Raw genomic sequence first — 23420 nt, 5'->3', positions numbered from 1 at the left:
GAGGCACGGCCTTGTTTGTGTATCCCAGAGGAAGGGGCTTCGGACCGGTTTGATGGGGTCTGTGCTCTGGGGCCCCGATGGCAGCCCGAGACCGGGGGAAGCTCCAGGGTACATCTAGACCCTCCGTTTCTCCGTCTGCAAAATGGGGCTAACGTAGGCATGAGGATTATCAGGTGGGTAAACTCACAAACATGCCGGGCGAAGTCTCAGCCATTCAGCAAATGCTCCCAGATGTCTGCGATTTCCCAGCCTGTGTGCTGTGAGCCCCTCTGGGGTACCGAGGTGTGGGAAGGGCACAGAGAGGGGACACTCGCTGAGGCCTCCTGGAGGAGGGGAGGTCTGAGTGGAGCTCTGAGAAGTGAATGGATCTGTCCATCTGAGATTAGACCTACCCCAGCCTGAGAGGCCTGTGAGGGCTCCCTGGAGGAGGCCTCGTGTGCCTAAGGGGCGTCTTACTGTCCACCCACCCTCACTTCTCACCTTCCGGGAGGCCGTTCTGGGCGCCCTGAGTCTCGACAGCTACCAGCCAGCAGTCTCTTTGCTTCTCAATTGCTTGAGCCAAGAAGCTTCTGCCTGACTTCAAGGAAGGGCCCGAGAGAGGGCCGTCAACTCTCCTGTGCCTTTACACCCTGTTCGGTCCCCCGCATCAGCCCGCGCCACTGAGCTCGACTGCGGAGGCTGGCTGGTGACCCCAGGGTGGGGTGTTCTCAGGCACCCACCCTCACAGGCTCCTTCGACCCAGCGGCCCCCCAGCCCGGCGGCCCAGGCAGCACCTTCCCCCAGCGGGGCCCCCTGGCCTCTCTCGCTTCTGTTTCCTCAGAAAGAGACCGGGCAGATGCCAAAAACTGCCCCAAGTGCAGAGGGTTAAACATTACCGGCAAATCGGGCAGGAGGAAGGGTTGGGAGGGGTGTGGGTTTTTTTTATGAATTTGCCATCTCATCTTCTCCCTGTTTTGAATTTATATTTATTTGGAGTAAGTAATGTGTTCACGTGGTAAAAAAAATACAAATGTGAACGGAACCGGACTGTGCTGTGAAGCGGGAAGCCTGTCCCCGCCTCCCTGGCCCAGGCAGGGGCGGCCTCCGGCTCCCGGGGCAGCTCCGGGAGGGCGGAGCCAGCACGTGGGAACACGCACTCCCCGAGAAGCGTGACCTGGGTACTGACCGTTCTGTGCTTTCTCCACTTGACGGTGAACTTGCAGTAGTTTCCCTGGGCCACCGTAACAACACACCACATGCTGTGTAACCGAAACTGACGTTTATTCTCTCCAAGTTCGGAGGCCAGAAGGCTGGGATCTTGTGGCAGCAGTGAGCTTCCTTCTGGAGGTTCCGAGGGAGCATCCCTCCTTGCCTGGTGGTGGCTGGTGACCCTCGGCTTGTGGACACACTGCTCCAACCTCTGTCTTCGCGTGGCCGTTCCCCCTGGGCCTGTCTTCTCTTGCTAGAAGGGCACCGTCATTGGCCTGTGGGCCCACCCTACCCCAGCAGGACCTCACTTTGGCTAATAACATCAGCAAAGACTGAGGCTGAGGACTTCAACATCTCTTTTTGGGGGACACAGTTCAACTCACAGAGACCTTTCCCTTATGAGTGCGCTCGAATTGGCCCCGTTTTTGTTAACAGCTGCGCGGCATTTCACCGGAGAAACGCTCCTGTCTATCCTGCTGGGCTCGGGAGAGTCCCCTGGAGATGCCTGAAGTCTCAGCAGAGCAGCAGCCTACCGGGCCACGGAGGGGACGGTGGGGCTGGAGCTGAGGGAGCAGGTGTAACCGAGGCCCGCGGGCAGAGGGGGGGAGGGAGGCGGAAGGAGGAGCAGTGTGGCTCGCAGCGAGGAGGCTGGAGAGGGCCACCGGGCCGAGTCACGCAGCAGGGCTGAGCCTCCTGGGTGCCTCCCGAATGGCCAACCTGCCCTTTTCTAATGGGACACGACTTGCTCTGGGCCTCAGTGTGTCTGGCCTCGCAGCCAGAGGCGGCCCCGTGTCCCAGATCTATCTGGTCAGCAAAATGAAAGCAGTGGCTGGGGTTTCTGAGAAAGATTTGTAAAAGGGACAAATGCACCGTGGCACATCCCGTGACTTCCGACCCTGCCCCCCTCTCCCCGGGGAAATGGGGATGGGAGGCCTGCAGAGGCAGGGCCAGCCTGGTCTCCGGAAGGCCAGTCCCACACTCTTCCTTGGGTTCTCTGTCGTGCGTCACGGCCACGGCCAGGAGCCGGCTGGTTTTACCCAGGGGAGTGATAGGCTCAGAGTTATGCCTTAGAGACCCCACGGGAGGCTGTGAGGCGAGGGGGCGACAGGGGCAAGACGAGGAGGGCTGAGTTGGGGGTGCCTGAGCCAAAGGGCACCTCAGGGCGGGGAAGGGAGGGCTCCGAAAGGCAGGCAGGACCACTCGGGAAGGGATGATGATGCACGAAGCCCCCGTGGCAGTTTGAGGGAGACTGGGTCAACCCGACAGACGGTTTCCCCGTTTCTCCAGTGCAAGCGTTCCTCCAGGCGTGGCGAGGAAGTGTCGGCCACCTCCTCTGGCGCTCACACGTGTCCCCTGCTCTTTTTTTCTCCCTTCGGGCCCCAGGTGCACCGAGTACGGCGTCGTCTCCCTCACCCCCCTCTCACTGGCCACTTCCACGGAGTTATTCAGCGGCACTCGTAAATCAAGAGCCCCTCATCCCAGAACGGGGCCTTCTCAGCCACCCTGTAGCCGGCAGGTTCTGGGACGTGACGACAGCTCTCACACCCTCCACTCCCCCCAACAGACCTCCATCTGCAGCAGAAGCCAGTGGGGGACAGCCCTGTCTGAGTTCACTCGGCCCTCCTCACACCCCTGCCCCAGGCCTGGCCGGGGACCCGCTGGGCCATCCTCCACCCCTGTCGTGGGGACTGTCACAAGAGCCAGGACCAGCCTGGGCTGGCTCCCTGGGCTCCTGCTGGTCCACCCACCAAGTTCTGTGGCTGCAGGTGACGGACACCCTGGAGCGGCGGGTCAGGCCCCAGAGGGGCAAAAACCTTGGACAGGGCCACGGCCCACCCAGCCCGTGTGCCCCTTGGTCTCTGCTTCCTTTCTGCGGTGGCCCAGTGGCTGCTGGGAGCTCAGCCTGCGGGGACACTGGCTCCCACCCTGCTCTGGCCACACTCTCCCAGGCCACCTGGCCTCACTCAGGCTGTAACCATCAGTCTGCTTGACCACACCCCTCCCCCACACCCTCTCATCCCTGGAGCCCCCTCCAGGTGTCACCACTGGGTGGCTCTCCAGGGTTGGCAGACCCTGAAAGCCTCCCTGGGGGCGTCCAGGCAGGTTTGGGCAGCACGGGGGGGGGGGGGGGGGGGGCGGCTGACTACAGCGGGGACACAAGACAGGGGGCACACATGGGGGGACGTGCTGGGCCAGGGGCTGTGAAGAAAGGGCGAGGTAAGGAGTGGACTCCTGCTTGGCGGGTGGCTGACGGACGGCAGAGAGGCTCCTGGGTACAGGGCCAGTTTGGGGTCTGCCAGGCAAGTGAAAGAGGGACAAGGGAAGGCGAGAACGTAGGAGGGAATGAAGCCAGGACACGGGGCTTGGAGGGGCCAGGGGCGCCCAGGCTGAGAGGCTGGGGCTCGACCCTGGGGAGGGCAGGAGGGGCCGAGCGGGACCCCAGGGCAGAGACCGGAGTGGGCAGGTGTCAGCGAAAACAAGGTTTGGGAGCCCCTGTGGCGGTGGCAGGCTGGGGCGGGGTCACCATAAGGAGGCCGGGAAGCAGCCTGGCTAGGCGATGCACCATCCCTGAGGACGGATGTTGAGGTCCCCAGGGGCGATGGGTGGGGGCCAGTGACCGGCATCGGAGCGGGTGACTCGGCAGAGCGGGGAGCGGAGGGGGATCTGGGCGTGGAGGCCGGCTGCTGAGGGGGCCTGTCAGACGAGGGTGGACGAGAAAAGCGGCGGGGCCCGGAGGGCTTCCCGCAGCTTCCTCCCAACCCGCTTCACAGAAGCCCCCCTCCCCCCCCCTCTCCCGGCCTGGGCCGCCCCTCCCCCACCCTCCGCGACACCGGGCTGACTCTCCCCGGGACTCGGGAGTGGTCGGCTGCCTGGGGCCTCTTCCCCCGGCCCCTCCGGTCTGGGGGGTGCACCAGGAGCCCTCCCGGAGTGGCTCCCCTGCCCTGCGGCCTCCCGCGGCCGCCCGGGCTGCCCTCCCAAGGGAGAAGGCCCCGCAGCCCGCGCCGAGGAAGACGAAGCCCCGGCGGCCCATCTGCACAAGGTCATCTGCACTTGGGGCTGCGCACCCCCCTCCCCGGCCCCTCCCCCCAGCCGCGCTCGAGCCCCGGACAGGCGCTGCCGCCCACGAGGGGACCCTAAGCGTCCCCGCCCCAGCGGGCTCCGGAAATCCCCCGGCTTCCCAGAAGGGCTGGCTTTCCGGGCCCCCGGGCAGCCAGCGCCGCGCGCACGCGCACCTGGCCCCACCCCTCTCCGCGGGGCGGGAGAGCGGCCGGGCACAGCGCCCCCCGCGGCCGGAGGTGGAGGCGCACAGCGAGGAACCCTCGGGCCCTGCGGCCCAGCAGCCCGGGAGGGAGGGCAGGGCAGAGGCGACAAGGAATTTGCCAAGGCCAGGCAGGGGGCGGTGGGGAGGGCAGGATGGGCAGTCCCCCCGCCCCGCCAGGGCCGGAGAGGGGCTCTGGCCACCAGCTCCTGGGACTCATGGGGACTAGTACATAAGCAACATGTAGCGGATGATGGGGGCGGGGGGGGGGGGGCTCGATCCAGGTCACTATCAGCTAGGCGCAAGCTTCCTCAGAGCCCGCCCTGCCACCGCCCCGCTAGCTGTAATGCAAGTTCCATTAGCACGGAAAACCCCGCCTGACACACAGCTCGCCCTCCGGACTGTGGCACGAATGAGCGAACCTGGGAGTTCCGGGGCAGGGGAAGCTTTGGAAATGAAAAACTGCAAGGGGAAGGTGAAGAGCGGTGGGAGAGAGAGGTTGGAAAAGTAGGTCAGGGCTGGGGCTTAGCTTTGAGCATAGGTGGAAAGCTTTGGATTTTGTTCTGCAGGAAGAGGGGAGCCACTGCAGGTTCGGGTGGGGTGGTGGGAGCCCCAGCTAGGAGACTGGCTCAGTAGTGACTGCAGGAAGCTGGAGAGGAGCAGCCGGGAACCAGAATAAGGGGGTGAGGCCTGTTGGCCACTAGTGAGCAGCCCCAGGAGCCAGCTTCCAAGGCCAGGAATGCCCTCTAAGACTCTGGGCAGGCCGGGTATGGTACTGCCCCCTAAATAGGGACCGCGGCTTCTACGTAAGGGGTCGGAGATCCACTCAGGCAGCGGGCCCAGTGGCAGGAGGCAGGCAGGCAGGCCTGGGTTTTGAATCCCGACTGCCGGGACCTTTGCCAGTGACCCTCGACCACGACATGGGGCTGTGCTGCAGAGCTCCTCCCAGAGCAGTTTGGAGGAGAAAATGAAACAATGCTCACCGTGCCGAGCACGGTCCTGGGCAAGTTAGGTTCTCAACCGATGTCCCCACAGCCAGCTGGAGATAGGGACAAGGGCAAAGGAGGGACGCTGGCCTCACCGCTATGTGGGGGTGCCCACGGAAGCAACTCCACAGCCCTCCATGACCTCGCTTCCTTCCCATCTAAAACCCAGAAACGCACACTCGATCTTTGACCACGGCCGCCCCTCAGCTCAGCGCTACCTCAAGCCTTCGCTCAGCAGTTCTGGGCCTCACGCGGGCCTGGGACTCGCCACCTCGGCAACATTCTGTCAGCAGCCCCTTCCATCCTTAGCAAAAGGGAGGGAAAGTCACATGAATCTCCTTGATCAGTACACCAAAAACACCAGAGCCCCAGCCAGGACAGAGCAGGACGCTCCTCTGCATTTTGCTTTTAGCCAAATCCTCAGGAGCTCTCGGTATATAGTTTATCAGGCTGTTAAGTCTTATCCCAGTTAGGAAGCCCTTCTTTTAGGCACCGGAGCTCCCAGAACTGCCACTGGGCATCAGCGGGCCATGAGAATGTCATTTGGCCGTGCTGTGCTTTCTGAAAAGCGGGCGGGCTCTTCATGAGAACTCTGGCCCATCAGCCCATCTCGGAGCGGGGAGATGTTCAGGAAGCAGTTCTCGCCAGCACGAGTGGAATCCTGTGCGTTTCCGTTTCCGTGCCGGAAGGAAACCCACGAGGAGCCACCCCAGGCAGCTTGTGGCCAGGTTTCCCGTGTAAGGAGACTCGGGGAGAGGCGGCTTGGAGGACTGGGGGACAAACGAGAACCACAGGCATTGAAAAGCTTAACAACGTTATGCGTTTATTATATTTTATAGAGCCATGTTACACATGCGTGGTGCTTCAAACGGAGTTATCGTTAAATGTTTTTCTGGATGCAAAGCCATCTGATGCTTGATGCGGATGCCTTAAATACTATAATATTTCTGCATCTATGACCTATGAGCTAAGGAAAAACCAAGGACAATTCCAGAAATGGCAGAGAACATTTAAGAAAAGATGTACATGAGACACGACGCTAAGTCCTTGAGTCAGGGCCTACGGAAGTTACCAGAAAGTGAATAAAAACAGAATTGTTCTATGAAAATGGCTTGACCGATCACCGTCCGGAGATACTAGAGCCTGGTTAACAGTTATGGATGTCGTAGAAACAAGGCTACTCTGTTCGGTACTGATGCCCCTTGCCCTCCACTATGTGCGCAGACACCGCGTGGCCCCCAGATAGAGCAGCAGACAGAATACAGCACGGCACCTGCCTCCTCCCCGCGACATCCCGATGCCGTTTCTCGCGGCACCTGTCTGGAACGAGAAAGCTGTCAACTGGATCAAACTTGCCGCTTTGTGGAAAATCAATCATCGTGACTTCGATGGAACGTGATCCCGCCGCACCCGCTCGCCCTCTGCAGACTCGCACAACGCTGGTCGGAAACACGGGGAGCGGAGCGGGGTGACCGGCTCGCGGGGAGTCCCGTTTGCCTGCTGACCTAACTAAGGCCAACGTTTCGTTCCAACATCCCCTTCCAGCTGTCGTAAGGGGAGCGGAGGAAGCGCCTCAGCAGTACGCCACCCACCCCCTCCCACCATCTGTCTCCGCACGGTCCCAGCTTAGACATCCTCTCCAGCACCTTCCAGCATCCTCTCCGGCTTGAAGGGACTGCCAGGAGCCTGACGCCGCTGCTCCGAAGGGCCTGCGTTCACACCGTTCGGGCAAGCAGGGAACTTGTGCACAACGTGAGCGGTGACAAAGGAGGCCGAGGCCGGGAAGTCAGGGGGCAGTGGAGGGCGTGACCGGAGCGGCAAGGAAGCAGAGCTTGCAACCCGGGCTTCCTCCCCTGCCTTGGGGGTGAAGTCTGGGTGCTGCCATCACCCGCTGGACTTGACTAATGCCAACAGGAGCCAGGACAAAGGGCTACAAAGTCAGGCGAGTATCCCTGCCCCCTAAGGCTGGGCGTCTGCGGCCATCCGACGACAGGCAGGCTAGGAGGAGGCCTCCCGGCAGGGTCGTGGCGTGAAGGGAATGCCTGTAAACAGCTTCCGCTCTCCCACTATACCAGACCTCTGGGATCCTTGCTCTTGCTGGTGGTCAGATGTCCAGAAAACAGAAGGAACTTAAGAATCAAAAGAGGATTCAGACAAGAAATGATGGGTTCTCGCTGCCTGTGCGGAGTGCGGGCGGGGTCATCGGGTCTCCGGGAGGGCCAGGGGTTCCTGAGCCACGGACATACATTCGGAGGTGAGTGACAGCGGCTAAGTGCGGCTGGGCAGAGCGAGGCGGCAGTAAAGCCCCTCACGGCACCGCAGCTGCTCAGGCCGACCGCGAATCTCCCTGGGTGCTGGCTGAACGCAAGTGACTCTCCTCTGTGAAGACACCATCTAGAACTCTGCTTGGAAACACTGGCAGGCACTGAGATACTAGGCTGTCACAGGGCCTTACTTCACTCAGATCCAGCAAAATAAGTGACATTTAAAAGAACTTGCACATGAAAACCGAACGGGGGGTGGGGGGTGGGGGAAATCTTGATTTTCCTCAAATCCTCAGGCCTTGAATCTAGGCACAGCACACAAACACCATGTGAAACCAACAGCGTGAGTTCAATGTCACCTTGGAAAATAAAGGTCACTCTGGGGTGACAGTTCTTTATACAAATATTATGCTTCCCCCTGAGCCCCACTACCAAAAAGGGGGGGAAATAATAAGAAATCCAAAAATAGAAAACAACTTCTCGTAAAGTGTAAACTTATCCTCTGGAGTTTTTATATTACATACGCTAGAAACGTGCATTTGTTTCCGCTGGGATGTAAGAAAATAGGTCTATCAGTATTACTTATAAATCAGATTAGTCCTCAAGACAAGTGACTCACTGTTAGAACACTACTTCCAATTTTAGCAAATCACATCTTTAGCAAAATTATAAATTCTCACCACAAGCAAAACGGGTTTGGGTTCCAGCCAATGAGAACAAGCTAGCCTTGACACCGCCACTCGCTGATTCGTTTCCTACACTATTGGGAACAGAGGTTACCGCCAACGAGGAACTTGGGACCTTACGTGGTCTTCAAACCCCCAATCAAATCCCCGTCAGCAATGAACTCTGCGGACTGAGAGGTGACACACGGGCAAAGAGTCCCGGGGAGCGACGACGGTTCACTCAGAGACGAAAGGGGCGCAAGAGATGACCGAGGCATCCCCCAAGGATCAAGGCACAGAGGAAGGGGGGACCTCGCTCCACGTGGGAGCCTGGCTTCTCTGTAGGTCACGGCGTGGCTCTTGGGGTTGCTGGCGCGACACAAGTCTGTCTTGCCGTGGGTCCCCGGGCGGAAGTCCTGAGGACAGCGCGGGCACCAGGCTCCCGTGTGGCGGCGCTGGGCGGGGTGGGGGTGGAGGGGACGAGGCTCCAGACTCCTAACACGGCCACCCCACCAGAGTGGCATTCGGTACGGCCACCCAGAGACTGCTCACCTGAGGGTGGGGAGGGAAGGTATGGGCGTTTTACGCCACAGGCCTCGGCCCCAGGTCTGGCCAAAGAACCGCGCGCGCGCCGGGGCGCGCGGCTCTGAAGGGGACCTCCACCGCGGGCTTACCTCTCTCCTGACTGCCAGATACATCAAAGCCTGGCTTATCCAGAGAACAGCTGGGGTCTTCTCATTAACTCACTTCCATCAAACTACCCAATGGATAACAGATTCTGAACGAATAAAACAAAGCGTCTGAAGTTAAAATTTTCATTTTATGATTCAGAAGGCACTTCAAAGTTCCGGAGAGCCACAGGGTCACTGTCATTAGGTCACCAGCCCTCCTGTGCAGGACCGATGGAGAAGGTGGAAGAGACAGGGCTACATCTTGGACCTGATGGTGTCCTGGACATCTTGTAAATAAATCTCAGGTATTAGCTAGTTTGTCAATTACCTCACAGAGTCAAGCCTACAGCACAGAGACACCCGGTGTGTTTGCATTTTGAATACATGGGATTTTGCTGCATCTTGGCGGTTTATAAAACATTCTCACGAGCCCGATATGGGACTCGAAGTAAAATTCAAAAATGATAATCGTACATTTAGGAGGTCACAACGTGAGAGGTCAAGTACTCACTGAGTACAACTTTCTTAATCATCGCACCACCCTGCCAATCTGCACTCGGTACCCGGCTGGAAGCGTGACGTTAATAAGCCGCTGGGCACTCAACTGCTGCATCTGCCAGCGTGCGAAGACCCCACCGGATGGGGGAGCCAAGGCTCTCAAGCCAACAGCCAAGAACCGGAAGCGCTTCCCGAGCCGCAGAGGCGCCCGCTGCCCCCTCTGCTCGCGCCCCGCCTGGTCGCCAGCTTACCTGGAGCGCGCACACAGGCCGGGGCACAACTGTTTCAGCCACGCTTTTGCTGGGGGAGCTAAAATCAAAATCCTATCTCCCACGGGTCCGGCTGGGGGTCCTCTGAGGTAGTTCCTTAACTCGGGATGCCTGTCACCTACTCGCTCTCAGAGCTCAGCACGCGTAGGAAGGACCAAAACATCTATGTGCTGCTTCAATCACCAGTCACCGTAGCTGAGCGCGAAAGTAAAGGAAAACTTCAGTTGCTTTATTTGGCTTCCAATTTCTGGGAGGCTCAAGAATTGGAATTATTCTGGACAACAAAAGGAAATAAGACTGTGCTTACAGAGCTTTCTCTGCCGTATTCTTTCTGTAGGATTGCTGTTTTATTGTTGCCCTTTCCGTTACATGGGCTGTACACATCAGGTGGTAAAAGGTACAATACATTCTACAACTGAGCACCACTTTCTGTAACTGAACAGGCAAAGAGAGTACACTGAACATCAGCATCTGGCAGTATTTTTCGGGAAAAAAAAAGTGACTAAAATGGGTTTAAATTGATTAACACTATTAAATCACATCTAATATTTGGTACTACATGATTCAATACAGCTATACGATACAATTATACAAAATGTGTTAACATCAAAGAATACAACCAAAATTAAGATAGCAAACAAAACCTATAGAACTTTTTTTTTTTTACAGGAAAATACTTTTGAAGTATGCATGTAACTGCCCATTCTTTTAAAGAAAATCTACTGCAAGCAAAGTTATCAACCTCCAGAAAAATCACACGTAGCATTACTAAGCATATCCCCAAAAAGTGTACAATATGCACACTTGGAAAATACAAAATTAAAAAAATTGTAAGCAACAGGTGAGCTTCGTATTTATAAGAATGTGAAAAGAAGTCCCGTTTTCAGCACTGTTGTATAAAGAATCGTCTTTTGATGCGAAGTTCATGAATTGTCCTCCTGTTGGGACCACACTTTACAAAAACACCGTGTTTTTGAAACGAGATTACAGAGCAAGACAGAGCATCGTAGCCATGTCATCTTATTAAAGTTTGTTGTTTTTTTTTTTTTTAATTTTTACTACTTTATCAAAACATGTCCCTTAGGTGTGTAGGATTCATTTTTAAAATTCTTTCCTAGAAACAATATACAAAGGAGAGGCGTCTTTATTCCCCATCACACTCCTGGAAGATGCTCCCCGGGGTCGAGAAGGGTCTTCTCCGTTCTTCTTCTCACTGGTTGTTTTTGGCCTTAGCGTGTGTTAAGATGTGAGATTTCAGGTTAGTCGACTGAGCAAACTTCTTATTACAGCCGTCGAAGGGGCACACGTAGGGCCTGTCCCCGGTATGGATGCGCACGTGTGTGCGCAAATTGAAGTCCAGTGAAAAGCGCTTCCCGCAGCCTTCGAACGTGCACTGTCCAGGAGAGACCAGAGAGAACCCGCTCAGACTCTGACCAGGCCCCGAGGGCGCGAGCAGCTGGCTGCTGCGCCACGGAACAGCCCGCTCCCCTCACCAGACACCGTTCCCTCCCTGTTCTGGGGAAGCGTGCCCGTCCCGTCACAGGGTAACTCCTGAACCCACCTCACGACTTATTTCAGTGCGAGGGAGGAGAAATACCAAGAATCCCCCTCGGTATCATGTTAAGGTGTTCGTATTTCTGTCAACGTTTCAAATAATGAAATACAAATGAGGGGAGCCCGGGTGGCTCCGGTGGCTGAGGGTCTGACTTCGGCTCAGGTCGTGATCTCACGGCTCGTGTGAGTTTGAGCCCAGCATCGGGCTCTGTGCTGACCGCTCGGAGCCTGGAGCCTGCTTCGCATTCTGTCTCCGGCTCTCTCTGCCCCTCCCCCGCTAACGCACTGTCTCTCTCATCTAAACCAACATTAAATAAATAAACAAACAAATGATTAGGAACAGTTCTGGTGTCAAGTGTCAAAAAGCACCTTGTTGGGATGCCAGGCTGGCTGTCAGAAAAGCATGTGACTCTTGGTTTTGGGGTCGTGAGTTTGAGCCCCACATGGGGTACAGATATTACTTAAATAAAAGTTAAATAAGGGGCGCCTGGGTGGCCCGGTCGGTTGAGCATCTGACTTTGGCTCAGGTCGTGATCTCATGGTTTGGGAGTTCGAGCCCCGCATCAGGTTCTGTGCTGATAGCTCAGAGCCTGGAGCCTGCTTCAGACTCTGAGTCTCCCTCTCTTTGCCCCCCACCTCACCCCCCACTTGTGCTCTATAAGCATTAAAAAAAGTTACCAAAAAAAAAAAAAAAAAGAACCCCGTTAGAGCTGTATTGCTAGTTCGTTCACTGGTCACAGGTTTCTAAAAGACAAGACAAAACGTTAACTATCCTTATTCTCGTCCGGTAAGATGCCGTGAGTTTCCGGTCGATTGGGAACTCAACATGCTTAAATCAACCACAGAAAACAAACTGCTTGCACACCACCGTGAGCGCGCTAGCAATGCAGTTTTAGGCTTACTTGAGCAATCCTGTTGTTCTCTGCAGGTGAAATAGGCCCCCTCAACCCCCCCCACCCCCACCCCCACCCTACAGCCCGCCTCCAGGACCTGAGATCCGGCCTGTGGGGAAGTCGAGAGCCGGGCAGCCCTTCTCAGTATTTCCTCGGGACACCAGTTTCGTCTCCCGCAGAAGAGCACTCAGAGCGCTCAGTCTCTGGGCTGCGTCTCCCGAGCACCCACGGCCCTGCCTACACCTGCAGGCGGCGTGGAAGGGGAAGGGACTGGCTCTACCTGAAAGGGCTTCTCTCCAGTATGAACCAGTTGGTGTCGTTTTAGTTTTGAGCTCTCAACAAAAGCTTTGCCACATTCTGCACAGACGTGGACTCTGGGGCCGTGGGTGTGCAGATGTTTTCTCATGGCAGAGTTATCCCTGAACATCTTTGTGCAGCCCTTCGAACAGAGAGAGAAGCTTAGTGGTTCACACTGCAGCTGTTACAAAGGATCCAACCGCTTAATAGCCTTCACGGATACAAGAAACCACGGAACCCCCCAATGCCCCCCCTTAAATTTTACTTAGTATTACAACAGAAATGTTATATCATTTAAGACAAAAAACCAGATAGCTGGAAAGGGCCTTCTCATTTAATGCCAACCCTTGTTTTACAGAGGAGGAAACTGAGGCTCAGAGATGTCTTCAGGTAGACTTGCCCGAGGTCACACCGCTAGTAGGAGCCGGGCTGGGAATAGAACCCAGCACCCTGGCTTCCGGCCACACCGCAGCCGCCTCACCTGATAGGCCCCCCCCACCCCCACCCCGATGAAGTAACACAAGCCCTGATAAACCAAAGGAGGTGAACTGGCGGCTGTCCACCACGACCTTGGGTGGGCCCCTTATTCTGTGCTGCAAGAATGGGCTGTCCTCCGTCGCCTACTGTTCCCTCTTCTCTCTTTGCCTCTTCCCCTTTCTTGACAGAGAAAGAAGAGCGTCTCCAAGGAATGACAACTACAGAAGAAACTGACTCGGTGAGACACCAGAAGAGAAGCGGGCGCGCGGGCACCAGGGCAGGGCGGCGAGGCGGGCGGGCACGTGGCGCTCCCGAGAAGCGTGGCCTCGCGGCCCTGGCAGTTTCTTCTGCAGTTGCTGCCCGGGGACGGAGGAGTGGGGTGGGCAGACAGCACAGCGGGGTCCTCCCGGGAGGGGAGAGCCACAGCCTTTCCACTTTGACCCTCCGCCTGGGTTTCCATTTAGAAGATGGGATTTTCAAAACCGTAATTTGGAAAAGAAGGACACAGAGAAGTTAGAGGGGACGACAGGCTCGGAAGGCGTAACTGTTTTCAAATGCTTATTTGCTTTTTGGCCCCAAAGGAAATGGTTTCCCGTTTCAGGATCTCCACGGTGAGAGCGTTAAAAAAAGGGACGCAAAGAAGCCGGGAGGTCAGCACAAGGACCAATTGAGACTTCTCCTCCTCCAACTGTTGATCTTTAAAAAAAATTCTTTATTCCATTAAACATTTCTCTCTTCTTTCTCTTCGCCTAGGTGGTACTTCTTTCTCTGTTAGTTTTCCATCCATCCAATTAGGTGTGAAACACACCCAGCCAACACCTCCAAGGACTTTTTAGACCGGCCTTCTGTTTGGAAGGCTAACCACATTTGAAAACAATTAAGCACCCCCTCGAGTAACACACAATTGACAGGGTAAATTAAGAAAATTGTGCAGGATATGAAGTTTATTAGGTTTGCTTTAGTGACATCCAAAATAACTTCCAAATTTCCACAATGGGTTTACAGTCCCATAAAGGTCCGCGGGTGAGACACAATCCAAAGTCTTAAGACTGACTTGTTAATGATCCAGTAAGGAGAAATAAAATCCTAACACTGCATATTCAATATATAATAAGAGTAAAAACATTGGCACCCTACAGTGACCCCATTTAATACCGTTTAAATTTAAGTGGCCTTTACTGAACAACAAAACTTACATCACAAACAGAGCCTCCTGAATTTAGAAACCAAAGATTGTAGTTCCTCGCTTAATTATCAGATGCAAATTAAAGTGCAGATTTCTCAGGAGCTCTCTAAATCTTTGCTGGCAGTTTAACGAAGACCTTCCCCCTAGCATTACTTACTTTATGAGGGCAAGCTATTGTTCTTGGAGCATCATCTTCTTTAATTTTTCTTGGCTTCATTCTTACCAAAAAAGAAAAAAAAAAAAGAAAAAAAAAAAGAAGAGAGAGAAAGAGATTTGTAGGAGTGGGTAGACTCATCTGGCATAAATCATATAGCCCTTGAAATGTTTTCCTTATAGATACAAACCACTGAGATCACAACACGCGTCCAGGAGGGAAGGGATGCGACCACCGCAGCGAGCCCCCGTGACCGGGAAGCACCTTCCCATTTCACAGATGCGGAAGCTGGCGCTCACGGAGGTGGGGCCGCTGCCAGGGTCTCCCCGCGAGTGAGCGGGGGCAGCTCGGAACGGACCGGCCCTGAGGTCGGGGCGCTTCCAGCACCTGCTCTTTCCTTCGAGCTCTTTAAGTAACGCAAGAGACCACCGGCCCAGACCACAGAGGAATCTCCTGGCGGGAGCAAAGCATGGTGTCCAGGGGCAGCAGCTGTGATGGTAAAGCTGCCTGTGAAAAGGAAGCGGCAGGTATGGGAGGGTCTTGGGACATACATCCCTCCCATACCGCTACAAAAAAAGGGAGGGAGGGTTCATTTCATACTGACGGGCCTTATCTTTAAAATACTTTTTTAAAAGGTACAGAATAGTTCTCGTAAACAGAATTACTTACATTATCTCTGGAAAGAGACACAGTAACAAACTGTTGGTCCCGAGGCTTGACGGAGAGGAGCCCCTATGGGTTCCTATGGGAGCCCCTGGTGGCCAGGCGGGAACACCCCATACCCTTCCCCTTTCCCACTGTTTAATTTTTATCATACTACTTTTGGTGGCGGTGGGGGGGGGAGATTACCATTTTTCAAAAATCAGTGCGTTTTTTTTTTTTTAAGTGACAGCGATTTCTGGCCCTGCTCTGGGACCGGGGAAAACAAGAGGCCTGATCACACACGTGGGCAGCGGGGAGAGCCCTGTGCGGAGTCACTACCCAGAGAGCTCGCTGATTTGATAGCTTACCTACCTGCTATTTCCACTGAACCAACCTCTGGTCTTTTGTCAAAACTCTCTCTCCAAATACTCCCTACAGATCTGTGTGTGGTAGAGGGGTGAGAGATTAAGAGTTCCTAGAAAAACTAGAAAAACAGATTTACTTGTCTGAAACAGACGTTCTCTCCTGTCCCTACGTCTGTCACCTCACGCTCCTAGGTGAGGACACACAGTTAACAGGTAAGCAACAAAGTCAGTGAGGCCTTCCCAAGAAGAGCTAACTTACCAGCGCTCTTTCGGTACCAAAGATCTCTGTGGTCTTCTTTAAGTTAGCCAAGGCCTAACACTACCCTTCTTCACCCTCGGTCTGGGAAAAGGGCGACCCGAAGCTTCCGCTTGATAAAACCTGAACTCACGTAGTCACCTAGTTAAAACTCTCCATCCCTGGGCGAGCATCATTGAAACAATTTATCTGGTGGCTGTGACTTATTTCTACACTCCACTTGATCTCAGCCAAAAGGCCCGAGAAGTGATGTGTAATTTACTTCTAAGGAGTTTGTTCAAAGCCGCATACCCTTCCCACTTTAAATTCTAGCAGAGCATTTTCATCTTGGTACCCGCCCCCATTCCAACCCTGTAGAAAACACGTTCTTTCTTGGACTTGGAAGATCACCCCATCAGTTAGCAGATACTTTCTAAGTGCCTGTTTGTATACAGGGCTCGGAACTATCCGGTTATCTTAAACACCACTAAATCCTGGAGGAGCTCAAGAACGAGCTCGCAGAACTAAGGAGAACAGAAATTTGGTGCCACTGCGCCACCTGGAGGTAACAGCAGAGTTCGGAAGACAACAGTGATTCACATAAAAGGGTTCTCTACTCCAGTCAGTAGTATTTTATTAAAAATAAAAAAGGGTCTATTAAGAACCAAGCTTCAGTCTTTATAATGTTCATCCTTTGACGACTGCACTGAAATGCTCTTTGTCTCGACTGCGGAAGTGGCTACCTGACTGCGCCTGTCCAAATTCTCTCAGGTGGCACTCACCTAAGAGAGGGTGGATTTCACTCTATGCAAATTACGTTAATAAACTGACTCTGACAGATTAAGTCGCAGACAACCACTTCCTGTCCCACCCATCTGGGGTCAATGTCAGTGAGGTGCCTGCATCAGTAGGACAGGTGTGCCCACGCTACCTTCCATACAGTTTCTTAAATTTATTCCTAGGAACTTGATTTTCAAAAAATGTCGATCATGGAAATTTTCAAATATACACTAAATTAAAGAGCATAGTACCCTGTACCATTTACCAAACTCTCGATTTCTTAAATGTCATTATTACCATTATCAAAATGGTATTCTTCTTAAAATGTCATTTGCAAGATGTGTGCCAGCATTTAGCAGTATCACTGATTTTAGAATGAAAGTTTAAAATGTACTTGGACAAACACCCTTGGACTCAAGAAGGAAGTGGAAGGCTTAACTGCGGCCACTCTTAAGTTCCTTGGCAAATCCTCCTTCTTCACCACAGAGTGGCAAATGAGGCGGTAATGTTGGTACCTTTTATATTTTACTTGAAGGCAAACACTGAAAAGGTCATTTTCCAAAACCTAGATTGAAAAGTATTTGTGTGTGTGTGTGTGTGTGTGTGTGTGTGTGTGTGTGTGTGTGAATAAAGACTAAAATTAAAATCTTCGTGGCACCAACTGATATATAAACCTACAAAATAAAGTGGCTGAAATCCTAAAAAAGAACAAAGTTTAAAAAGACTAAAATCCTATGCTGCTACTCAGAGCATCTCCTCAGCCCGTCCCAACTGCTCAGAATAACCAGGACTGGAGTTTCTCCTTGACTGGGATCCTTTGCAAAGGACACCAGGGACGGTGGCTAGGCGCTGTGGCGGAGCCAGAACGGGGGCAGACCTGGCGGGGACTCCTATGGCCGCGTGACCTTGAGCAAATCACTGAACTTCTCAGCCTCAGTTTCTTACTCTGTAAAAAGGCAGAATGCTACCTGCTTTAGAGCCGCCAAGACTGAAAGGGATGATGTACACGAAGCTCTTGGGGGAATGGCAGCTATTATTATCCCCGGCTGTGTGCTAAGTGGGCCTAGCTAAAAATGAGTTCGTTCCTTAAAAAAAAAAAAAAAAAAAAAAAAAGCCAGTCAGACTCAACAACCCAGAAGGTTCTGGTGCTCTAAGCCCCCGTTGTCAACTGAAGGGCTGAGAGACTGGAGAAAAATGGCACAAACAGAAAGGCACCTTCAATGTATTGCGAGTTACAAGCAGGAGCCAGGCAGCCAACAAGAGAAGCTTCTTGCTCTGTTATAAAAACGGGGCCCGGGCTCCCGGTGGCCTGGCCGCCGGCTTCCCACCAGCTCACTCCGCACACGTGGAGGGAACAACACGGTAAAGCCTGGACTCCGGGGCCAAAACCGGCAGGAGTTTCCTGGCACAATTTTCAGCAGGGGGAAACCGCCAAAGTTCTAAGTTGCCCCAGAAGCCAAGATGAAGCGTTTTTGAAGGAGCCGATCTTGAATGAAAATCAGCCCATTTGCTGCCAAACAAGCTTCGTCGCCTCCAGACCAGAACCCCCCACTGTGACCGTGAGTGACCGTGACCGTGACCATGACCATGACCGTGCTGGTGGGGCTGGGGCGGAAGGCCCCCCGGGCACGGCTCTACCCGCAGCCGCAGCTCCCCTCCCTTCCCGGTGCAGAGAATACCGCTGCCCCAGACAGATGAGCGAAGCAGACGGTACATATTCCCACGATGGTCCTCTCGGCCCCACTAGCACATCTCCTCTCTACGGTGACCCCGTGAAGGAGTCTCGGGGTGGGAGTGGACAACGACAAAAATGACCAACCTGGGACTGACCTAACCGCTCTTAATTCTGCTCTTTCTAGTCTACGGGTTTCCCAAGGGCTAACTTTAGTTGATGAAAAGGGCACACAGCTTGTCTGATTTCACCAGGAAGTGGAACTCGCCGGGTGCCACCACCGACCACTTTGTCAAGTATCAAAAAGATCGAAGGCACCGCCCCAATACCAGGACTTGCAAATTAAAGCCCTGATTTCTTATACTTGCTCCCACGCGTGTAACCGATTTACCACTGACCGGTTTTCTAGGCTCGGTGTGGCAGGGCACCCGAACCATTCCTCGCTCGGTTTTCAGGTCCGGGGCGCACGCAGGAGAGGGAAAAGCAGCGAACACGCCGCCTCAGGCCAACAGCTGAGTCACAGAGTGGAGGTGGATAGAGACGGGAGGCCAGCAGAGCAAGTTCTGTGGGTCTTTACCAATGAAGACGATGGGGTCTGGCCACCGACAGTTGGAAACTTGGTGCCTTTCTGTCTTTGGCTTTCAGAGCCCCCGTCCCCAGTGCCAGGGCCCCTGAAGAACCCTATTCAGCAGCTGGTCACACCCATTCTCAAAATGCAAAGACCTAACAAAATAGGGCATTCCAGGCTCCAGCATCTCTCACCACCGCCACCGTCCAATTAGAGACTGGGAAGGCTTGACACGACCTGTTCCCCGACACTATGGACAACAGGGATGAGCGTGCGCCCAACCGTATACCCCCACTTTGTATACACCGTCAGGAAGAGCAAGATCTCATTCTATTCCGTACACAGAATGAAATCTTTAACAGGCTCATTAGCAAAGAAACACGCACTATATTCAGAGTACGTACACACACTGCCTACTGCAGAACGTACCTGTGCACTAGGACCGCATTTCCTGCTCGAGGGGCCCAACGCGGGGGCTTTAGGACACGGAGAGACTTGCAGAGTCGGGGCAAACACGTTCTCTGCACTTTATCAAAGGTATGCCCATTTTTAGGCCATGGCTTTCTTAGCACTGCCTCTCTCTTCAGGGGGTTTCTGATTATCTTCCTTTTTTAGAAAACTCTTTCCCGTACCACTGACACCTCCTGGCTTCCCCTCCTACCCATTCTCCATTCCCACTGCGGAATGAACTCAACTTTTCCTGAAGAAACTCTTACAACTCACCCAACTTTCTATTCTGAGTTGAACGTGTTTCCAGCCTGCCTCACAGCTGCCTTCTTGACTGTCTGTTCACCAGATTCTTTAGGAAGGCTTCTTTGGATGTGCTGGAGTAGATCTGCAGGTGACCCCCTCAGAAAGGGTGCGTGCAACATCAACCAAATCCTTCCGTGTCTAAAATCGCCACTATTTTGCCTGGTATTTGACTGGCAGGTCGGCTGGATCAAGGATTCCAGGTTTGTAGTAACTTCCTCACAAATCGCCAAACGTGCCTCCATTGTCTTCTAATTATTGCTGGTGAAGAACAGTCTCATTCGGATCTCGTGGGGTTGAAGACAGCCCTGATGCCCGGGCAAGGCCACATGAAAACAAGCAGAAACGTCTACTCCACAACAGTGACACGGGCCTCCTGAGTAAAGGGCCGAGCTTTCAGATCAGATACCCCAATTCGTCAGCGAGAGGGAACAAGGCCGAGGGTCACTGTTCTGCTCACCAGCCCCAGGTTCCTTCTCTCCGTAAAACCCTGCCTCTACCCTCTGCTCCTCCACTGAAATACTTCGTGATGTTGAACTTAGAGAAATGTTATTTGTCCCTCTCTCGGACCTTCTGACCAGCCCAGAGGCTTCTGTGATGCTGTCCTTACTCTCGCAATCCACCCCCTATCTGCATGAACGGGCCCTCTCTGCTGTCACTGGTTCCCTTCCCCCCGGGCACAGGGTTTTCCCAAGCCTTTGTGCTGCGGTCTTTCCTCCCAGCAACCACCCTCTCACGGCACATCCGTCCGAGGCACCTTCCGGCTTCACCCCCCGCATCAGAGCAGTCTAGCCCTAACTTACTTCCTGAAACCACCTCGAGTCCAACAGGGATGATTCATTAGCATCTAAAACCAAACACTTGCTGACCCTGAACCCCAGACCGGCACCCCCTCCCAATCTCCTGTCACCTAAGGTGCGAAGCTTTGAACATCCATTTCGATTCCTTTCTCGCTGAGACACACAGCCGGACTGGCTCTCAATTTTTTCCACCATCCCCTGCCACGTTGATCACATCGATTCTTTCATAGTCTGGCCGCCACAGTCCTGGCTCGGGCCTACGTGACCTCTCCCTCTTGCTGGCTGCACCTGCACCAAGCCAGCCTGGAGACGGCTGAAATGGAATCCTCTCCAAGTCCACCCCTGATCACAGAGCCCCTTCTCTACTGTTCACACACCTTTGGCCCCCGCCCGCTTCACGCTGAAAATGTCCACATACGTTGGCCCAGTACTCACAGAGCTCAACGATCTCTTAAACTCCAACTGTCTCCCTGTGAGCATCTGAATTCCCAGCCAAACCTATTTTTCTGAACACATAGTGGATGAGGGCTGACTACGCACCTTCCACTGTGCACATGCCACACTAGCATCAGTCCCGAGGAAATCCCGTCTGCCCACCAAATCTGAGCGTCCACAAGGCTCAGATCACATGCCACTCCTCGCACAAGCTTTCCGTGATTCCTATGCCCCGGGTCTCTACCCCTGAGAGAGCAGCCCCTATCCTCACTGAAGTCCAAGTGCAGTAACGAGACGTGACTGACTTTAAAAATACGTTGACAATACTAAACACTGGCAAGAAATCTGACTCAAATCTGTCCAAATACTCTAGTCTCATTGCTGACCATGTATCTACAGACTCCATTTTTATTTGCGTTTTTGGGGGGAAGTATGGAGTTAATATTTGAGTAACATACCAGTATTTAAAATATGAAGGCAACAAAAGCCGGGACAAAGTGTCCTCAACAAGAGGACAGAAGCCTGAACTTTTTTGGGTAAGCCGTGATCAGTCAGAAATAAGCTAATGTGTATAATTCTCCACGACTGCAGTTTCACAGGATAGGACAAAAGGGCACAAACCCCTTTTTGACAACACATCTGACACGTGGTGAAACTGAGGCCCCAAATGGCAGGAAGTTACCCACCTTGTTTTCGGCAGGGCTGGGAGAAACGAGGACATTCCAGGGCCTCCAGCTCTTATCTACTCCACTCTGCTCTCAGGAGAAAGAAAAGAGAGGGCCCCGTTCTGTTCCTAGATGGTGTGGGATCACAAAGATTTCCCTCTTCCTGTTCCTGCCCCTGCCTAACTAAATTTCCTGGCTATTCCAGGCTTCATTCACCCTCAGGTTGGGAAAAGAAGTAGTCCTTCTGCTCCAGAGTTTATGAGTTCTTTTCACTTTATTTACAAGTTTGTCTTTGAGTGTGTTCTCACATCCTCATAACGACTGCCAAACGGCACTGGAAAATAAACAACATGAAAAGCGGCAGAGGTTTCTGTGGGAACCCAGCCCGTCGCAGACAAGACAAACCTGCAGTGGGTTCAGATCGTCCTGACTGCTCACCTTGGACGGTCACGGGGGGTCCTGGCCCTGAAAATGCTTGATCTCATCCTGTCATGCCAGCTTTAATTAACAAAACACTGGGAGCTTAACTGATCGTGTGCTGCAGTACGAACGGACGTGCCTTCCCAGTGGCCAGCTGCGCAGGTCTAGAAGCAGCCCAGGGCCCCTGCAGCTGGGTCCGGCACGATACCCTCAAATTTACAATGTACGCCGGGCGGGGGTGGGGGGGGTGGGGGGGGATAGGGGGAGGGAGTTGTGTTAAGACAGCGGCTTCCAGACAAATTGTGTGCAGTTTTTTTCACAGGCAGTATCAATTATGAAATTAAGAAGTATTCGCTGCATCTCACTGCCTGCAAGGATCTAAAATGGTGCCACTCACACTAATAGCATAGTTCCTACTCAAAATAAAACTAACTGCTTTTGTTTTCAGACGTTTCCCTAGAGCAAGAATACAAACCGCCCTTGTAACTTAGGCACCAAAACCACAGCGGCCGACACTCAAGCACTTTGTACCATTAAAAAGCAAGGCAAGTTCTTCCGTCTTACCTAGCAAATTCCGCCAGTTGTTTGGGGTCTGAGAGGTCAATGCCGGGTATCCCTCCAGGAGGAAGCTTCTTTCCTGTCATATACTCTGAGTAATCAGGAGGGGAGTTCTCTCCAATGATCTGCTCTTCAACCACTGTCTCATGGTCAATATCTTTTTTTTCATCTGAAACACGCCAGAAGATTATTTTTAGTGGAGCAAAAATGTATGCGTGGGCAAATACGTTAAAGAACTACAAAAAGGGCTTTCGCGAGCAGCTTCTGACGCGGCTGATTTACAGCCGCTAAGCCTCGTGTCTTAGCCACCCAGGCTTCCTCCTCCGTCTCTTGAAATCCCGTTTCTGCTTGAAGGTCACCAAAATCTGCGATGCCAAACCTCTTAGCTGGTCTGGGATAGTCTCCATTCCTGACTCCGCCTCCACTTGCCTGGGGCTGCTCCCACTTCTGGAGCTGGCTTCTCCTCCCTCCACCTCTCGGACTTCTGCTCTCTGTCTACCCTACACGCACCCCTGAAGCGGCCCCGCGGACTGGAAGCTCCTGCCCCAGCCTTCGCCCCGAAGCTGGCCTCCCGCCTCCCACTCCAACCCCACCAGTTCTCGCTGCTATGCCCGTACTCTTTGCTCCAGCTTTGATGGCCTTTCAGCTCCTCTAAGGACTCCCAGCCCTTCACCCCAACCCTGTGGCCTGTGCTCGTGCAAGTTCAGAATGACAGCACTATGCTTTTTGTAGGCTTCTCCCACTAGACCACGAGGACGGGGATGCTTGTCAGTTCTGATCCCAGGGCCTCGTTCAGTCTGCGCATAATTGGCTCCTGATAAATACACGTTCCAAGAATGCACATCTCTACTCATAGGGCTTATCGTCACAAGTCCAACAGGTTAAAAAAATAAGGAATACTGACCCCCGTCGTTAATATCCTACATCCCAGATAGCAAATCCTACTGATTTTTGAAAGTTCTCCCCTTGCCCCATGGCCATCAAGGTAGCTCCTACCCTCATCTCAAACCTCAACGACCATCAATTTCTTAATTCATCCTTCCAATTCTGTTCTCTGCTGTAACGATGCCCTGTATGCCATAAAGATCAACTGATGCACAAAATACAGTTGATGTATTTCCACCTGTGGTGTGAACGCTTGAAGTATAACTTAACATTTTTTTTTAATG

General features: G+C 53.5%; 1 protein-coding gene and 1 long non-coding RNA gene across 4 annotated transcripts in view; both read right to left on the bottom strand.

Annotated features, from left to right (window-relative positions):
- Positions 1 to 1241: 1241 nt before the first annotated feature.
- On the bottom strand, positions 1242 to 5544 carry LOC122469533. The gene is made up of 2 exons (XR_006293503.1): positions 5431 to 5544; positions 1242 to 1441 (listed from the first exon to the last, which is right to left on the bottom strand). It is a non-coding gene; the product is annotated as an uncharacterized LOC122469533 (long non-coding RNA).
- Positions 5545 to 6234: 690 nt separating this feature from the next.
- YY1 (YY1 transcription factor) overlaps positions 6235 to 23420 on the bottom strand; it is a 33083-nt gene continuing 15897 nt past the window's right edge. Inside the window, exons 2-6 of one of the 3 annotated variants that reach the window (XR_006293501.1) lie at positions 22258 to 22420; positions 14365 to 14425; positions 12528 to 12686; positions 9037 to 11193; positions 6235 to 8914 (exon numbers count right to left, since the gene is read on the bottom strand). Coding sequence is in view for 1 of the 3 variants with exons in the window: in XM_043557011.1 (XP_043412946.1) it covers positions 11011 to 11193; positions 12528 to 12686; positions 14365 to 14425; positions 22258 to 22420 (566 nt within the window). In the remaining 2 variants the exon portion in view is untranslated. Of the gene's footprint in view, positions 11194 to 12527; positions 12687 to 14364; positions 14426 to 22257; positions 22421 to 23420 lie in introns of all 3 variants that reach the window. The other 2 variants (XR_006293502.1, XM_043557011.1) reach the window with 2 other exon arrangements.

Source organism: Prionailurus bengalensis, chromosome B3, assembly GCF_016509475.1.
Source record: "Prionailurus bengalensis isolate Pbe53 chromosome B3, Fcat_Pben_1.1_paternal_pri, whole genome shotgun sequence".
Taxonomy (NCBI): domain Eukaryota; kingdom Metazoa; phylum Chordata; class Mammalia; order Carnivora; family Felidae; genus Prionailurus; species Prionailurus bengalensis.
This window is presented reverse-complemented; position numbering and strand designations above follow the sequence as displayed.